At 39.2% G+C, this 17,580-nt stretch overlaps 2 protein-coding genes across 3 annotated transcripts in view; one reads left to right on the top strand and one right to left on the bottom strand.

Moving 5' to 3' along the window:
• Positions 1 to 10,231, top strand: part of esamb (endothelial cell adhesion molecule b) — a 60,880-nt gene extending 50,649 nt beyond the window's left edge. For both annotated transcript variants that reach the window (XM_039598309.1, XM_031760201.2), the window contains exons 5-7: positions 6,322 to 6,444; positions 6,540 to 6,669; positions 8,924 to 10,231. In XM_039598309.1, coding sequence (XP_039454243.1) covers positions 6,322 to 6,444; positions 6,540 to 6,669; positions 8,924 to 9,395 — 725 coding nt within the window. In that variant the 3' untranslated portion in view covers positions 9,396 to 10,231. The remainder of the gene's footprint in view (positions 1 to 6,321; positions 6,445 to 6,539; positions 6,670 to 8,923) is intronic.
• A 1,851-nt stretch (positions 10,232 to 12,082) lies between these two features.
• acad8 (acyl-CoA dehydrogenase family, member 8) lies at positions 12,083 to 17,192 on the bottom strand. The gene is made up of 11 exons (XM_031759948.2): positions 17,065 to 17,192; positions 15,880 to 15,980; positions 15,487 to 15,656; positions 14,740 to 14,849; positions 14,518 to 14,594; positions 14,298 to 14,435; positions 14,073 to 14,208; positions 13,529 to 13,626; positions 13,269 to 13,421; positions 13,073 to 13,175; positions 12,083 to 12,938 (listed from the first exon to the last, which is right to left on the bottom strand). The coding sequence occupies exons 1-11, from the start codon at positions 17,177 to 17,179 to the stop codon at positions 12,883 to 12,885; spliced, it is 1,257 nt and encodes a 418-aa protein (XP_031615808.1). The 5' UTR covers positions 17,180 to 17,192; the 3' UTR covers positions 12,083 to 12,882.
• Between the last annotated feature and the right edge of the window lie 388 nt (positions 17,193 to 17,580).

The following is a 17,580-nucleotide window of genomic DNA, read 5'->3' as shown; positions in this document are numbered from 1 at the left end:
CATTTCAGCAAAACTACCTGTTAGGTTTATCTTAGATCTCAGGTTTAAATACCTACATTCCTTTAAATTAATTTTCTGTTGTTTACAGAAAAAAATAGAACCCCACAGATTCCATTAAAGTCTATCTGATCATTTCATACAGAAAGTTTGTTTTAAGAACATGACAAGACAATTACTCATGAGCACCCAACATTCACCATTTATTGTGCCATCTTAGTCATCTGAGAAACAGAAAAATCAGTGACGTAGCTCATCAGGCTCACAATCCATCAAAACTCAAAGGCTGCTCCCTGTGAAACAATAAATTTGAACTTGGTCTTGAGCCCAGTTTGGGTGAAGATTAAATTTGACCAATACTCTAGGAGCAGTAGTGATTCTTGTGAAGTAACAACATAAAGTCTGCATTAATGTAATGTATCAACGGGACACTTGCTATTTTAGAAAAGTTATTCTTTACATTTACAAAATTTTTAAACTTCATTGTGCTCAGTCACACCTGTTAGCATAAAACTTGAAATATTAAAATAGTACAAAACCTTTGATAAGTGACAGTAAAGATCAGTTTATAACAAGTAAGACATCAAACTCTTGTATTTGTCTTCGTTTACAACTGCAACAAATTCCACAGAACCAATATCTCTGAAAATGAGTGCATGCTTCTGAAACATTTGATAATATGAATATTTCAGAAACATCAGTTTGAGTCTGCTCAATTGCAAAACAAAGGAAAAACTACTGACTTGCATGAGATAAGCATCTGCAAAGTCCAGCATATTGTTGTTCACATAAGTTTCTTAAACCATGAACAAATGAGCAATTGTCTAATCTGGAATGTAAAGTGTAGTCATTTAGTGACATACAAAAGTGAGAATGAGAACTTGCAAGAATAAAAAACAAACAGTAAAATAAAAACTGTCCTTAACACTAAGGAGCATACAATTACAGTTCTGCATGGCTTTCTGCAAGAGTCTGTTTCTTAGACCATGCACTAGTGAGATGCACTGCCTTCCACCAATGTTCATTAGGATGTTCTGAATGACTTCAAAGATGTCCTTAAGTTCCTTTGGATAGTCTATGTTGAGGGCAAAAGAAGGCCCATCAGCATGGAAATGGCACTTGAGACATCCTCAGATTAGACAGGATTACTGTCGCCTCAAGGACAACCAACACATCGATGATGTCTTCTTCTTTCACCATCGCAATGCCAACTTTCGTCCTCTTAGAAAACGTGTCTTCAATACCTGTCGGCTATAAAAGGGTTCAAAGACAAAAGATAAAATAAAATTACACAATTACAATTACACAATATCCCTTGTGCTTAACAATTCATGTCTTTCCAAAGAAGAGCCATACTGATGCTTTGGATGATGGTGATTGGCTTTGGGTAACACTTATTAGTTGTTAAAGTTTTTTCAGAATGAGATATGCACCCCATGTTACAAATCCATTTCTTGCTTTAAACAAAGACCATGTTCATAAATAACTGAGCATGTCTTCAATTGCAGAATTCAAACAAAATTTTCAATTTAAATGGTAAATGGCTCTGTATTTGTATAGCGCTTTACTAGTCCCCTAAGGACCCAAAGCGCTTTACACATTCAGTCATTCACACACATGGGTGGATGACTGAATCGTGGCTGAAGAGTTGACAGTTCGCCTTATAATTGGAAGGTTGCTGGTTCGAGCCCCGGCTCTGACAGTTTCAGTCGTTGTGTCCTTGGGCAAGACACTTCACCTGTTGCCTACTGGTGGTGGTCAGAGGGCCCGGTGGTGCCAGTGTCCGCAGCCTCGCCTCTGTCAGTGCGCCCCAGGGCGGCTGTGGCTACAATGTAGCTTGCCATCACCAGTGTGTGAATTTAAATCTACTTATGCTAAATATTGGCTGTGCTCTAAACCAAATCTGGCTGAGAATACATGAAATGTGCAAACTGCAGCTACACTACAGGATCAGATTGTGGCTCCATAGACAATGCTTCTTTAATCAGTTTATTGATTAAAGTTTATTTTTCCCCTATATTAACAGCATGAAAAAAGAGCATATAGACATGGCTGAACAGGTTGCATAATTGGCACTGAATATCAACATCCACCTTTACCCAGCTGCCCAATGACTCTCGGCCAGTAACCTTTAATTGCTTACCCAGTCTACACAGTCTCTTTTCCAGGGTCCAGGACATTTCACCAAAGTATTGCCCCCCATAGCTGTAGCAGCCACTGCAGCCCCTTAAATATCCTAATATCTCTGCCATTACAATATACAATGTGAAATCAAACGTAAAGCTGAAGTGAACAGTACAGCAGCGAAATGTCAAAGACCCTGGTGAAGACATGAATAAACACAAGACACTAATAATATCAATGCTAGCTTGCCAGTTAGTTTCTCTGAAACCCAGGCCAAATCCAGTGTCAAAGATCTTGTAATAATACATTTGGTGAGGAAAAAAAGTACATGTACTTTTTAATTTAAAATCCACTGTGGTGCTGTCATTATTAAATTTACTAAAAGAAACAATGCTAACCTTCACAGTCTTGAAAGTGTGTGAGGATCTTCCTTTAGAAAATGAGGTCCTCTGTCCTCTTCCTTTGTGTAGGGCTCTGGTCAAAGAAGTCAAAAAGAAAACAAAACACTTTTAAACAGTGTTTATGAAGCATGTAGACAGCTCCAAATTCACAGCTTTTTGATACATAATTCCATCAATATATGATTATCATTGGAGATTTTGAATCAGGCTTATCAGGATGTTCAAGTAGAATATGATATCCAACCTACCACCAATATACATAGATTCTGTAAAAGTTACCACACTAAATGTCCAGTTGTGAAATATGATGACAGACTTTACTTATCAGCTTTCTTTCAATGAGTTCATCAGTTGAACTGGATAACCTAAAACTTAAACAAAGGATTAGATTTCGCAGTTGAACACTTACATCATCATTGAAGCATCTTATGAGCCTAGTTAGCCCTCCTATGCCGCTCTTGATTTTGTACAGCTCCACGAACCTCTCCACAATGGTCAAGCACAGCAAAAGGAACCCTTTCAGGTCAACAGATGTAAGACGGGCAAATTCTGCTTCAACCTGAGCAATAGAAGAAGAGGGGTGGAGAGTACAGACAGAATAAAAAAAAGATTCTTTGAGACCCAAATTTAAGCAAACAGTCATCTGAGGCCCATTAGAGAAAACACAAACACACAAAAGCAAACAAACAAAAGATGCACTTTACCTGCCGCTCAGCAAACAAGGAAGTTCAGAGAACAATAAGCTCTGTCTTGAAATCTTTTAAAGTAGAATGATTGTGAAAATGACTTATGTGATGTAAAACTTTAATAAACATGCGATTAAAAGAACACTAAAAGGACAAGTAACAGTTTCCTTATTCCTCAGATGTTTACCTTGATGAGCAATACTGTTTTAGTCCAACTGCCTCATTAAAGTTACACAACAGGCTTTTTACATTAAAGCCAGCAAGTCCATTACATACTCCCTTTTAGATCTGAAATACTGTGCAGATTCTGTGTATATGTAGTGGACAGCAATTTACCCAAAAGAGTGCAAAGTTTGCAAGTCCACCTCATTTAAATGACAAAGTCAGATGTGATCATCTAGACCTGTGAAAATAAATTAATGACAAACTTGCAGTTATGGATGTTATTACAACCACAAGAACCTAAACAGTCTGCTCCATTGCTTTTGTTAATGAATCATTTGTTGGTAACACGTCTGAATATTTAGTTTATGCCACCTGCATGTGATCATCAATAGTGCCATATTACTTCTTAAGAAGTACCCTGACACTACAATCTTTATATCATTTGTTCTACAGAGCTATTAAGTTACAATATAATCTGAGGTGTTTCCAGTATGACAAAATGCACAAATTGTAACTTACCATTTGACTCCACTGACAAAAATAAATCCCCAGCATCAAGTTTGGCTTCACAGACCTAAAATAAGTAAAATAAAAATATATGTTATAATTATATTGTTTTCGCCATTTATTCATGTTTGCTAATTTTCTGACATATAAACAATGTTAGTTTTGTTACAATACAGAGAATGCAGTTTAATTAAAAGGTAAATTATGCAAAAAAAAAAAAAAAACTTCTGCAGTATACCATGCCAAAAATCAGTGTCTCTGATGCCAATTATTTTATCACTACAGCTCTTTTAGTATGGAAACTCACACAATCTAGTCATACTGATCACAAGAGTTCAAAAATAAGTCAAAATGGTGAGCTGTTGTTAAGCATAAAGCATTTCAGGGTAACAAATAACTGCACAATAGAATTAAAGCAAAAATAAACACACTGGAGAACTATCTGATAAAAACTAATATAATGCTGGTTTGTAGACCATATTTTGTCTCAGTCCTCAGTGCACTCTTGCAGCTTAGCATGCAGCAGTTAATAACAACTTAAGTGATTACATAGGGTAAACAGATGACAACAAGCATCGGAGTCCTGCCAAAAGTTCTTTTGAACCCAGTCAGTTATTGGAAATATTGCCAAAATGAACTTCCACCAAAATACAACAGCCTGTGAACTTGAAAGAAATTTACAAGTACAGAGACAATATGAAATAAGCTTTATTAATTAGCTGAGTTAGCTTGCTAATATCGCAACAGTGGTTGAGTGCACAACCTTAAAGCTAGCGGCACAATACTTGTGATTTGGTCAGTGCCACATTAAACCCATAAAAAAGGCCATATGTCAGTTTATTAGGTCAAGTTTGGTCATGACATACAAGCTGGACCTTGTCGGCTAAAGTTACATTAGCTAAAGCAAACATTTCGGTAAAAGAGAAAAACACACATCATGCCATAGATTCAAAACATGTTCCAACTTTTGTAGCTCTCTTTCCTTACAGTTATAACCAATGTTACTCACCTTGAAAGCATATTCCAAAGAAGACGATTAGAAAACGTCCAAGTAAAGTGAGCATGTCGTTAACCGCCAATTCCCCATGATGCACCTCGGTAGCAGTCACGTGAGGCAGTTTTGAATCCTGCTGTGCTCAACTTACCCACATTGTCAAGTTCACATAAGTTTCTGATTTAGCTGGACATGAGTTTTCAAGTTAGCTTTTTTTGGTGTAATTGGGACGTTTTTAACTTGTAATTCTATGTTATAACAACAACTTCAGTCATCTATCGTCAAACTGATATAGAATAATATGTTGAAATAACAAACATCTAGAATTACATTTTACAGTGTGCATATCACCCTTATCCACAACTGTTTCTCTTGGGTTTATTTTGATTTCTCACACATAGTGTTAACACACTCGTCTCAAGCTTAATAAGCATAGGTATAATTTATTTCTACTTTTGATTTCAATGTTTTTTAAGACCTCGAGGGGCAGGATATATGTCACAGCTTCTTCTTCTGTATTTAGTGAAAATACAACAGATTTAGAAATTACTACATCTGCCTACCTCAGCCCTCCTCGTGGTAGTGAAACAGGAGAGACAAAACAAAGCTCAGTCCAGCCTTCACCCAACCAAAACTTTGGGATTAGAGCGGTTTGGGAATAATTATTCTTAAAGGTTTTTGCTCACACCTTTCCACTAAATCTACTTCTTTTGCCCTTTGTGACTGACTCAATGCTTCACACTCACTTTTTCAGGGGAGGGTTTCCAGTAAAAAACAGTCGCCGCCATGAATCAAAATCAGATCAGATGAAGGCGTGCTGCGACATGACGACTCAGATTGGATTTCAGAGGATTTGCTGTGATAAGTCCAGCGTGAAGCTTGTTTATTTTTCCACAGCCTATGTCTGCAACATAGTATTTTAAGATCAGATGTGCTAAGAGGAACAGATTGTGAGACTGATGCACATGTTCTCACTGCATGTGTGAGAAAATATGAAAACAAAAACTCATGTCCAGCATCAACAGACTAGTGTTGTTAGATTGCAGCAATGTAACATTTCTTTTCCTCCACTAAGTAATGGAAACAAGCCAATAATTGCTAATATATTCTGTATTAACACTGCTATGATATGTTGAATACATTAGTCTTAGCATGATATAAAAAAACAACAAAAATAAATAAAGTGATACTAACATAATACTTGTGATACTGAAAGAAAGAATCCCATGTTTAATTTTAAAAGAGAAAACTAAGCTGCAAACGTTTTATTTTTAATAAATATAAATCCAGTTATAGTCTATTGTAATTGTGTATATATAGTAAGTCTCTGTGACTTTGTACTGTAGTAAGTTCATGTGTTTAGTCCCCTTGACGTTTTTTTTTTCCTGGCTCAGATCGCATGAATATCTGATTGTGAAGAGTGTGTAACTGCAGTTGTTTTTTTCAGATGAGAGACACGGTACCCTCAGGCTGAGCAACCTCACTAAAAGCATGTCAGGGAAGTACATCTGTCGAGCCAGCAACACCGCCGGCTCCGACAGCTGCTCCATTAACCTGGAGGTTTTCACCTGTATGTACACAGCATGAACTTTTATTCTCCTTCACCACAGAGTATTTAAAAGTTTGTTTGAGAAATCACCCCTACATCTTTATTATGTTTCTCAGCTTCCAACGCAGGTGTGATTGCAGCAGCTACTCTGGGGTCAGTGGTGGGACTGGTGGCCATGGTGCTGTTTCTCATATTCATACTGAGGAGGAGAGGGGACACAGAGGAGGAGATAGCCAATGAAATCAAGTGAGTTTCACTGTCTGTCAAGTGGGCACTTTGCCACATTAAATCCTCTATGCAGATATGTAGTTATGTTACATTTGATATGTTGAATTGCTTTAGATTGTATCGATGTGCCTAATAATCTGCACGCAAACTATGCATTTGTACTGTAGTATTTCCAAAAGTACAATATCTCCAGTACTGTTGATGTGTGTACTTGACTTCAGGTTAGAGTTCCTTCCAAAGGGAGAAAGTATGCAATCGGTTCTGTTCGTTTGTCTGTTTGTTAGTCTGGTGTCCTTAGTTTTCAGGATATTGTCAAATTTTGTGTGATGGTAGATACCAATAACAGCTCGAGCTGATTGACTTTTGGTGAAAACCAGGTAAAGGTCACGTCAGATGTTTAAATATCAGTAAAAACTTTATCATTACCCACAATTGTTTATTTATTGTGTCCAAACCTCACAGCAACATCATGGGCCTTGGGGGGACATGAGTAGCTAGGTTGGCTAAGCATTTGACCTTGACTTTCACTGTTAGTGACCAAGGTCAAAGTTGACCTTAAAAAATTTCAAGAAATTTTAAGAAGTATAAGAAATGATATTCATATGAAAGGACACAGAGAGGATTGCACAACATGATTTTTATTTTTATGCCTCTACAACATCATAGTGATGCCATAGGTGGCTTATTATATTGTAATAAAAACATCATTAAACAAATTCCTGATGAGGTTAATATGTTAGTCCCTCGTTTCAGGACACGTTGAATAGTAAAATTATGTCCATTTTGTAAGTTTTGGTCATTCCATGTAATCCAAAAGGAGGATTATCTTGGATTTGCTCATTGGTTAATCACTTGTGATCAACAAGTCATTGGCCAAAGAGCATCCAGGTTCCCTTGTCCAGTTTAAAAGCACCAAGTGAAGGTGAAAACGGTGAAAACGGTGAAAACAGTGAAAACGCTCATCACAAGTCTTCAAACAGAACTTCACCATTGAAAGGGTTATATCACAGGAGCTAAAGCTTTATACAGTCTATGTGTACATCATGTATTTTTTGACAGCTGTCAGAAGTGTGGAGTAGTGAGACGTGATTTTTGTTTCCAAAAAATGATGAAAAGTGTGTCGTCTGAGCACGATGTGACAGTAAAGTCATCCTATTCATCCTAAAGAGGTCATTTGGAGTCGAAGAGGGTAGATCCTGGTTTTTCTCATTATTTTGAGTCCAGTAGTTTGGAGCTGAGCTTTAAACTGACTTTTGCTCAGTCTGAAGTGTGCAGTGTCACTCATCATCCAATCAGAACCCCTGCACTAAGATATGGTAAGTGCCGTAATGTGTGCCCTCCACCTCACAGCGTAATGTACACACAAACTTTCTGAAACACTAACAAGCCTTCTGCTTCTAAGAATTTGTCCGTTCACAGTAATGCAAAGCAGTGATTCAGCAAGTATGTGGTCTCATAAACAGGGGTGCACATAAGTGGTCCGCAGGTGCGCATTCCCTGTCAAAATAAAAGACATGCACCAGATAAGAAGTTGCAACGCGCGTTTGTGTACATAAGATCTTCTGGAGGAGGACAGACATTTGTTTAGAACTCTTAAAGATGTTGAAGAAGCAAGCTCCTTTAAGCAATTACTTTGGTGTTCCTTCCCCTCCAAAGAAATGTCAGAAGGAGTCCGAACCGCAAAAGAAGCGCGTATTCTCGGAAAAGTGGTTGCAGGAGGTGAGCTGGCTTCAAACAAATGATGAACACACAGAGATTTGGTGCAGAATATGCTGTGAAAATCCCACTTTAGCGGACAAAAACAGTGCCTTTTATATGTACACAAACGCACGTTACAACTTCTTATCTGGTGCGCGTCTTTTATTTTCACAGTGAATGCGCACCTGCAGACCACTTATGTGCACCGCTGCTCATAAAGATATATAATGATCTCTTAATGAGTCTTTTCTTGTCTGTTTTATGATTAATGCTTTTATCTGTGTTTTTATGCTATCCTAGCTTTTTGTGCATTTTTAACATTTAACCTTTGTAACTGATACTGCGTAAGTAGAGTATCGGTTACACTAAATACTTTTAAAATCAGTAGTTTACAAGCGCTTCATTGTTAGGAGATCATGTGAGTATAAAATACTGTCACTCAATGTGTTTTGTTGACAGTATTGCAGCTGCAATGTCTGCTATCATTTTACTTGAAGCATTTCACTTCTGTTTTGTTTTCTGTCTCCTTTTTAATGATTTTTCTTTCACCCTCTTTCCTTGCTCTTTACCGCAGGGAGGACGCTCAGGCACCAAAGCGAGTGTCATGGGCAAAGAGCAACACAGGCTCAGATGGTATGTCCAAGAATGGCACCTTATCCTCCATAGCCACCAGCCCTCAACCACGAGACCCCCATCAGCCCAACTTCCACTATCCGTACTCCCCGATATCAGCGTCGGACGCGAGCTCAGTGATCAACGCCTACCAGCTGCGCCCTGGAGAAGCCAATACCTTACAAGGGCTTCCTGGCTACAACATCGGAGGCACGCCGTCGCGTAAACACAGGCGGCCTCCGAGTGCAAACGGGGCTCCTTCGCAGGTTCTCAGGAGCCCTGCGGTCACCAACCCCAAAAGAACTGAGGGGGCGCAGCCTCAGACGGCACCTCCACCCACTGTGTCCCCACAAGTTAGTTCCTCCACTCTGACACGCATGGGAGCTGTTGCTGTCATGGTGCCTGCTCAAAGCCAGGCTGGATCACTGGTGTAACGGCATGGGAAGCAAAGGACAGAGAGCGAGTCCCTCACAGTGCAGCGCCCTTTCTCGGTGAAGGCCTGATAGGTTGAGAGAGAAGAAAACACACGTGCTTCATCAGAACAAACTCTTCCTTTGGTTTGTTGACGAACCAGTGCAGCGTTCTTCATTTCAGTTTTCTTTTAAATGCTGCATCCAGGCTCATTAAAGAGAAATATATTTTTATTTCCATGCTTAGAAAGAAAAGAAGTGTCGATTTTACGTAGCAGCATACACTGATATTGTAAACCATAGCAAGCAGAACGGTTTACTCCGTCTCGCCGTTGTTGTGCAATGTTTTGGCTACATTTCTATGATTTCTACAACTTCATTGTAAAGAGATTTTTCTAATTTCATTTTTATGTTATTTTACCTGGATGTGTAAGGATCACTTTTCTCAGGCTAACTGCACTCGTTCAGAGCAAAAACTCACAATTCAGACACTGAAAATAGTTTCTACAGTTTCACATTTCTGGCCCACATTCGTGTTCACATCAGGAAACAGTTTCAGTGTGGGCTGAAGACTGATAAGGACTCAAAACTTGATGATTTTGCTTGTTATGGTAGCTGGAATGTAACTAAAGTAGTGAGTATAACAGTGTTAAAGGCGATGGTTTCTGACTATTTTGTTTAAAAGTGTTGGGTATAACAAGATTACTGCAAACGTATGGCAGGCAGCAGTGGAGACTGTATGGGCTCAAAATGTGGTCATAAATATTTTGTACTTGTAAATCAGTTTTGTACTTGTAAATCAGGATTTGTATGTGTAAAAAGAATTTGTGTGTGTGTAAAAAAGATTTGTATGTGTAAAAAGAATTTGTGTGATTTGTGTGTGGACTTAGCCAAAAAAACCCTGCAAGTTACAAGTACGAATTTTGACCCTATTTTTCTTCCTTTCATCAAAGTTCAAAAAAGTGCCCCTCCGACAGCCAAACCCATCTGTTCTCTGATTGGATTGTTACATTTGTGATTGACATGACATTGACCAATCAGATGAAAGGAAGAAAAATAGGGTCAAAATTCGTACTTGTAACTTGCAGGGGTTTTTTTGGCTAAGTCCACACACAAATCTTTTTTATGCACACACAAATTCTTTTTACACATACAAATCCTGATTTACAAGTACAAAATATTTATGACCACATTTTGAGCCCATAAAGACTGCTCAAGAAAGCGCCCATCCTCAATATCTGACCAATGTTTTCTGCTTCTTTGTTTTCATGTTTTCAATTACACTGAACTCTGGAGATAACGTTGCAATGATGTTCTGATGTTGAAATGCTACATGTAGCACTTTTAATGCAGTTCTGACTGTTGATGGAATTTTGTTTTTCAATAAAATGTTCTGCAGTATTTGACTAAATATTGATCAGTTCCATATTTAATGCAAACAATAACCTAAAGGTGTTAAATTGCAAATGAAGTCCATGTTAGGAAAGCTTTATTTGGAGTGTAACATTTACTGTCACAGCACCTGTGACATATTTCTGTAATTCTGCAAAAAGCAAAGAAAAGGATGAAATACAGTAAAAATGCAATAATCATGAAAATACATAAGGATTGAAAGACCACTTTAGGGACAGCGATGCTGAGATTTTATGAACTGTTACTTTTCCCTCTGTCATCTCTCCGTCGCTGGTGGATGAGTTTAAATACCTGGGGTAAACCCTTCAAAGCAACAGACGGAGTGCCGGCAGGGTGGAGCAGTTGGAGACGAGTGTCAAGGGTGATTTGTGACAGAAGGACTGAAAAAGCTACACTGAAATTGGTTGTGCTAACTTACATTACATCTGATGTGGTGTCCACATTCAAACATGGGATCTAAAAGGGTTTATTTATGGGTTTATTTATGACAATGATGATGATTTGTGAGGGTTATTAGATGGAGGGTGGGTGGATGAACACACATTGAAGTGAGGAAACATTCATTTACACTTCATGGTAATAAGTTAAAAATTTAGGCAGTCTTCTTAACTTAGATGTTCTCAGTCTGGTGATAAGGAGGTAAAACACCTACCAGGCCAAAAGGGTGGAGTTATATTGACTCAAGCTTGTGTCTAATAGATTAATAGATAACAGGATATGACGTATGATGGTGTAGTGAAGTTGGAAAAGGTTTAGAACTTGTGATTTTGACAAGGATAACAGCAAGAGTGAAATGGAAGGTTAATAAGAAGGTAGTAAGAGAGTTGCTCTGATTTATGGTTTGGAGATGATGTCAAAGCTGGAGGTGGAAGAGTTCAAGATGTTAAGATTTTCATTGGGAATAACCAGGAGGGACAGGATTAGAAATTAGTTCACCAGAGGAACAGCTCAGGTTGAGCGAACTGGAGACAAAGTTAGAGAGGCAAGGGAGAAATGTACAAAAGATGTTGAAGACAAAGCTACAATCCAGAGGAAGATGATCACAGAGAAGATTTATGGATGTAGTGAGGGAGGACATGCATGGTGTGTGTGTGACAGAGGAGCATGATGGGGACAGGGTAGGATGGAGGCGTAGGAACCACTGTGGCGACTCCTAAAAGGAGAAGCTGAAAGAAGATATTTGTTTAATATGGCTAACAAATGATAACAACACTTACCAATTTCTTATTGTACTTCAAACATTACAAGAACTGAATGAAGACTGACGCCCCAAAAAAGTGTCATTCGGGGTGTTCGAGTATTTTTAAGAAAGTTGGATCATTTTATTTGGAGTGTAACATTTCATTATATAACCTCCAACACACCAACCACATCATTCTGGATACTAAAGAGGACAAAACAGGGTGAAATACGGTAACAATGTAGTAACCATGAAAACAATCAGGATGTGAAAGGCCACTTTACAGACACCAGGGCTGATCGACGAAAAGCTGGTCAACTACTTTTAATACAGAAACCAAATCTCAAATTCCACACGAATGGCTTCACACAAGCTAAAAATTATGGATAAAAAATAGAAATAAAATGCTTTTTTTTTAAATCCATAATTGTTGTTTTTCTTACAGCTACTGGATGTTTAGCCAGACCAAAGAGAAAATGATAAAAAGGTAAAAAAAAAAAAAAAAGACTCATTCATACGAGCATTATGAGATCTTTTCAGACATCACTAGTAGTAATCAGTTCTACTCTGTGCTGATATAAACATTTAGTCTATTTGAGATCATGAGATGAATCCTGATGTTAGAATAAGTGTGATCGGATTTCTATTGCACACGAATCTGTGTATCTGCTGTTTGAAGTCAGTGCAGCTTTTACTCAGACAGTCAACACTGTAGCTAAAAATGATATAAAAGATCCAACATTATTTTTTTAAAAACATTTCTTGCTAACTGATTGGTATATCCCAAAATTCTCAATGGATTTTGAGCACCTTTGTAAAAGAAACTATGATGTGCAGGGCAGTACCAGTCATACTGTAACAAACCAGATATGAAGACCATAACAATATGGTCAGTTTAAATCCAGAGGACGAGCTTTATCACGACTCCGACAGCAGATTTCGGGAAATGATCATCCTCATCACTTCATTGGTTCCTTTAAGGGAAACAAAAGCAGGAAACAGCTGGTGAAAAACAGCATCGCAGTCGCCTTACATGAAACCAAAGGAGCCACACTAAAACATGACAAAAGACAAACAAAAAGGCTAAAGAGAGAAAAAAAACCCTCACCTTCTAGGATCTGGTGGACTCTGATGTCCCGCACAAACTGCTGCACTGCGTAGTCTTTAAGGTAACCGTACCCACCGTGCATCTGAAGAGCCTGGTTGCAGATCTGTTGAATACAAGCAGGCAAAAAAGATCATTTAATGTAGTTAATTTCATGCTTTTAAACCAAATACTGTTAATCTTCCTTAGCACTGCTCACATTAAAGCACTCGTCCGTGGCGAAGAGCTTGGCCATGGAGCAGATGGCAACAGCATCGGAGCGATTCTCCTGCAACGCCTGCGCTGCTTCACGTATCAAAAGGCGAGACGCAACCAACTTGGTGGCCATTTCTGCCAGTTTGAACTGAAGAAACTACCATATGAAGAGAGAGGAGGGGGGGTGAATAAAGGTGGCAGGACTAGTATTCTGTTTCACTGAGTTTTCACTAAATAAACTGAAAACAGGGGGAACCTGCTTACCTGGTTGTTTGAGAGCGTTTCTCCAAACTGCTTGCGCACTAACAGGTGATCCCTCGCCAGCTGCACAGAAGCATGCGCCGCCCCAAGAGAACAGGAAGCTGGCGGCAGAGTGTTTAGAGGAAAACCAGTGAGTAAGTTGTTTGGCTTTGTTTTAAACGCCTTCATGTCAATGCCAAACACTTTGACCACAAATACTGATGGTTTGAGCTGAGTTATTACTGAGCAAACCACTGCTAATGGCCATAACCAAGGGCATGCTTCGCTGCTTTTGAACTCTGCTCATTTATAAAAGAAGAGTGTGTTAATCCAAATCTACTGAAACCATTCGTCATGCCTTAACCAACTCAAGGTTTCTTTAAAAGCACGCTGCACGTAATTTATGCACAAATCTGTTTCCCCCGAAGCTCATTGAAGCCCAATTATGATGCTGATTACATACTGTTATTTCTAGCTTTAAAAAAATATAGATTTACATTGGATTGTAAGCATAAAAGACACACACTTTTTGGATGCTTGGCTACTTGGGTGGTGTTTTCCTCCTTACCAATATTAATCCTGCCTCCATTCAGGCCTTTCATGGCGATGTTGAAGCCCTGTCCTTCCTCACCGAGCCGGTTCGCCACTGGAACCAGACAGTCCTCAAATATCACAGCCCTGGTCGGCTGAGAGTTCCAGCCCACCTGGAGGACAGATTGTTTTTAACAGCTGATTGGCTCAATTCTGCCATCTAGTGGTTGAACACCAAAGTGGAGCAACTGTGAAGTCGTACCTTTTTTTCTTTTTTGCCAAAACTGAGGCCGGGGGTTCCCTTCTCCACCACCAGACACGAGATACCTTTAGGTCCTTTACCTCCAGTTCTGCACATCACGACGTAGACATCTGTGTCTCCTCCTCCACTGATGAAGGCCTAAAAAGTGCCGAAGAAATTAGAGGAGCTTGCAATTCTACAGACCTTAAATGACATGAGCGTACAGACAGGTCTGAGGTACCTTTGAGCCATTCAAGATGTAATGGTCGCCTTTCCGCTGTGCAGAGGTCAGAAGAGAAGCAGCATCGCTGCCGCTGCCTAAAACAAAGATCGCAGGTTGAACTTTACCTAAAGTACTCACATGTGTGGAAGAACAACATACATGTGAAGGGAATTGCTCACATAGACAGCTGTGAATAATTTTACACAGAGAAGTCTGCTGTCTTTTCGCATGCAGACTCACCTGGTTCAGTGAGACAATAGGAGGCAAACCTTTCCATAGAACAGAGATCAGGACAAAACTTTTCCCTTTGCTCTTTATTGCCGTAGCTGTCTATCATCCAGGCACACATGCTGCAAAGGTAAGGAGCACAGTGGAGATTAACATGCAAATAAATAAATAATATACACTCACTGGCCACTTTGTTAGGCATACCACTTCAACTGTTTGTTAACACAAATATCTGATTAGCCAATCACATGGCAGCAAATCAGTGCATTTAGACATGAAGACACAGTCGAGGCGACCCAGTGATGTTCAAACTGAGCATCAGAATGGAAGAAGGGTGATTTAATGATGGTGTTGGTACAACACGTGCTGGTCTGAGTACACAGAGTACTACTCCTGTCAGCTAAGTACAGCAAACTGAGGCTAGGATTTGCATGAGTTCACCAAAACTGGACAATAGAGATATGTTGCCCGGTCTGTTGTCTCGATTTCTGCTTCAACATTTGGATAATATGAGCAGAATTTGACATAAAAAACATAAAAGCATGGATCCATCCTGCCTTGTATTAACAGTTCAGCCTGCTGAAGTACCAATTATTTAAATGCTAAAGTGAACCTGAGTATTGTTACCGACCACGCTCATCTCTTTATGGCCACAGTGTACCCATCTTACAGTATTTATAATCCAGACAAACTGACACCTGCGGTAAATATGGTGCCTTTTATAAATGCTCCCAACCAAAATAATCTTATTATTCATACTTGTGGATGCTGATGTAGGCTGTGGTGCTCACACATCCTGTGGACAAAGCCTCAAAGATGATCGACGTGTCCAGCCGAGAAAGGCCAGATCCTCCGACATCTGGCTGAACGTAAATCCCACCGAAACCCAGCTGGGCCGCTTTACGCATCGTCTCCACTGGAAAGATTTCCTGAGTGGGGAAGAAACATCTAACCATTAGCACACCCTGCCTAGTGCTGTTACTAGTTACTTACTGCCTAATACTTATTTTTATTTTGTTGTTTTCTCCTGATCAGGACTTTGGATTGATACAAAAGATTGCCTTTATATGAGCAAACATTGGTTTTGAACCCCTCACATCTGTTGCTTTCACGTTTGATTAATAACAGTGTTTTAAGCCTCCTAGCTCATACCTTTTGGTCCCACTCCGCCATGTGTGGGGCCATTTCATTGGCTGCAAAGTCAAAGGCCACTTTTTGAAACTCCTTCTGTTCATCTGTGAGTCCGTGGGAAGCTGCAGACAAAGAGCGGAGGACATTAAATACAGTGACTGCTCTGTGTGTTTTTAACCATTACATACTGTTCATATTTCATGTCTTCACAGTCTGGCTCAGGTCACTTTTAACCCAGCCTAAGAATTCCCTCATAAGTGTCTACAGCATATTGATAAACAGAGATTAATTTAGAGTATATAAATAGTCACCTTTTTCACTCACTATGTATTTATAAACCTATATTAATCTCTAGCTCTCTTCCACAGTCTTTGTCCTGCCTTTGTCCCTCAACCCCAGCCAGCTGTGGCAGATGGAACCCCCTCCCTGAGTCTGGTTCTTCTGGAGGTTTCGTCCTCCTTCCAGTTTTTCCTTCCTAGTGCTGCCAAAGCGCTTGCTCACAGGAGGTCATATGAGTGCTGGGTTTTTTCTGTTTTCTTTGTATTATTGTAGGATCTTTACCTTACAATACAAAGTGCCTTGAGGCAACTGTTGTTGTGATACGGTGCTATATAAATAAAATAAAATTGAACCGAACTGAAAAACATCTAATATCATATAGTATTATGTCCTGTTATACCTAACACATTAAAACATAACAGCCACGATGATTTAAATAACATCTAGGTGTTGAATAATCCGAAAGAGAGGGGCGGTGCTAAGGAGAGGCGTGCAGCTTTCTCTGCCTTCCGACTGGAGCTGAGATCTAATAAACCAACCAATGACAGTCGGCTGCGATAAATAAGTAAATAAAAGCGCTGAATATGTGTAGCATAAGCTTTTTTTTTTTTTTTTTAATCTTAATCAGCAGTCGTGTTTGTTTGCTACAAACCTGTGTGACTTCTTAACATGTCAGCTGACAAAGTTACCTGTGCAGGTCACATGTTGTCGCTTGTTCATTTCATTGCTTCAGGTCCAATGAGGTAAATGAAATCACAGAAGAAAATCTGGTGTCTGATTACTGTGCAATGTTACATACACTCATCCGGGGCATGAATGTTATGGTCATTTCAGCCTTTTAACCATTTCTTTTTCCGGGGGTAGAATATTGTACTTAGAGCTACTTGTATTACTTAAAGCTAGTAGATTTCGTTTTCTGGTACTTACGGTCGATGCATGCGGCTATTCCTCTTCTCTGTGAGTTTCCGCCTAATGTTACACGGTTTTTACAGATTCTGGAGCCCAGCCGGACTATTCTCGATAGAGCTCCTACAGCAGCCATGTTTACCTCTACAGTGGTGAGTCACTCGGCAGCGGGGGCTGCTGGTCATTGTAGTTTGTTGTAGCCGCACATCCGGCTTGTATTACGCGTTTAAAGGCGCCATATTGGAACGGGGTTCGCTTCAATTGTTGCAAGTAAATATTTTAAAAATTTATACATGGTTAGAAATTTCACTTTGATTTGATTATTCACATGAAGTAATTAAAAGTGAGTATTGATATTAAGCTTATGAACATTTTTTTTAACTAACACAGTATTTATTTGCTGTTATTTATTCAGATGTATGACATGACCAATTTGATTTTTACACTACAGTGTACAGTGACAGTGTCCATAACGTTATTTTTTTTTATTGTATATGTTTTTAAATACCGATATTTAAAATGCGAAATGTAAATGAT

The sequence above is a fragment of the Oreochromis aureus genome, linkage group 14 (assembly GCF_013358895.1).
Source record: "Oreochromis aureus strain Israel breed Guangdong linkage group 14, ZZ_aureus, whole genome shotgun sequence".
In the NCBI taxonomy this organism is placed as follows: domain Eukaryota; kingdom Metazoa; phylum Chordata; class Actinopteri; order Cichliformes; family Cichlidae; genus Oreochromis; species Oreochromis aureus.
The sequence above is the reverse complement of the archived record's forward strand: the minus strand, read 5'-3'. Positions and strand labels throughout refer to the sequence as shown.

Bases quoted from the DNA above. Each gene is read 5' to 3' on its own strand.
- acad8 (XM_031759948.2), bottom strand. From the start codon at position 17,179: ATGGCTGCTGTAGGAGCTCTATCGAGAATAGTCCGGCTGGGCTCCAGA. The intron at 14,436-14,517 runs GTACCTCAGACC...GGCACTTTTTAG, and splicing joins ACATCTTGAATGGCTCAAAG to GCCTTCATCAGTGGAGGAGG. The intron at 13,422-13,528 runs GTAAGCAGGTTC...TTCATATGGTAG, and splicing joins AAACGCTCTCAAACAACCAG to TTTCTTCAGTTCAAACTGGC.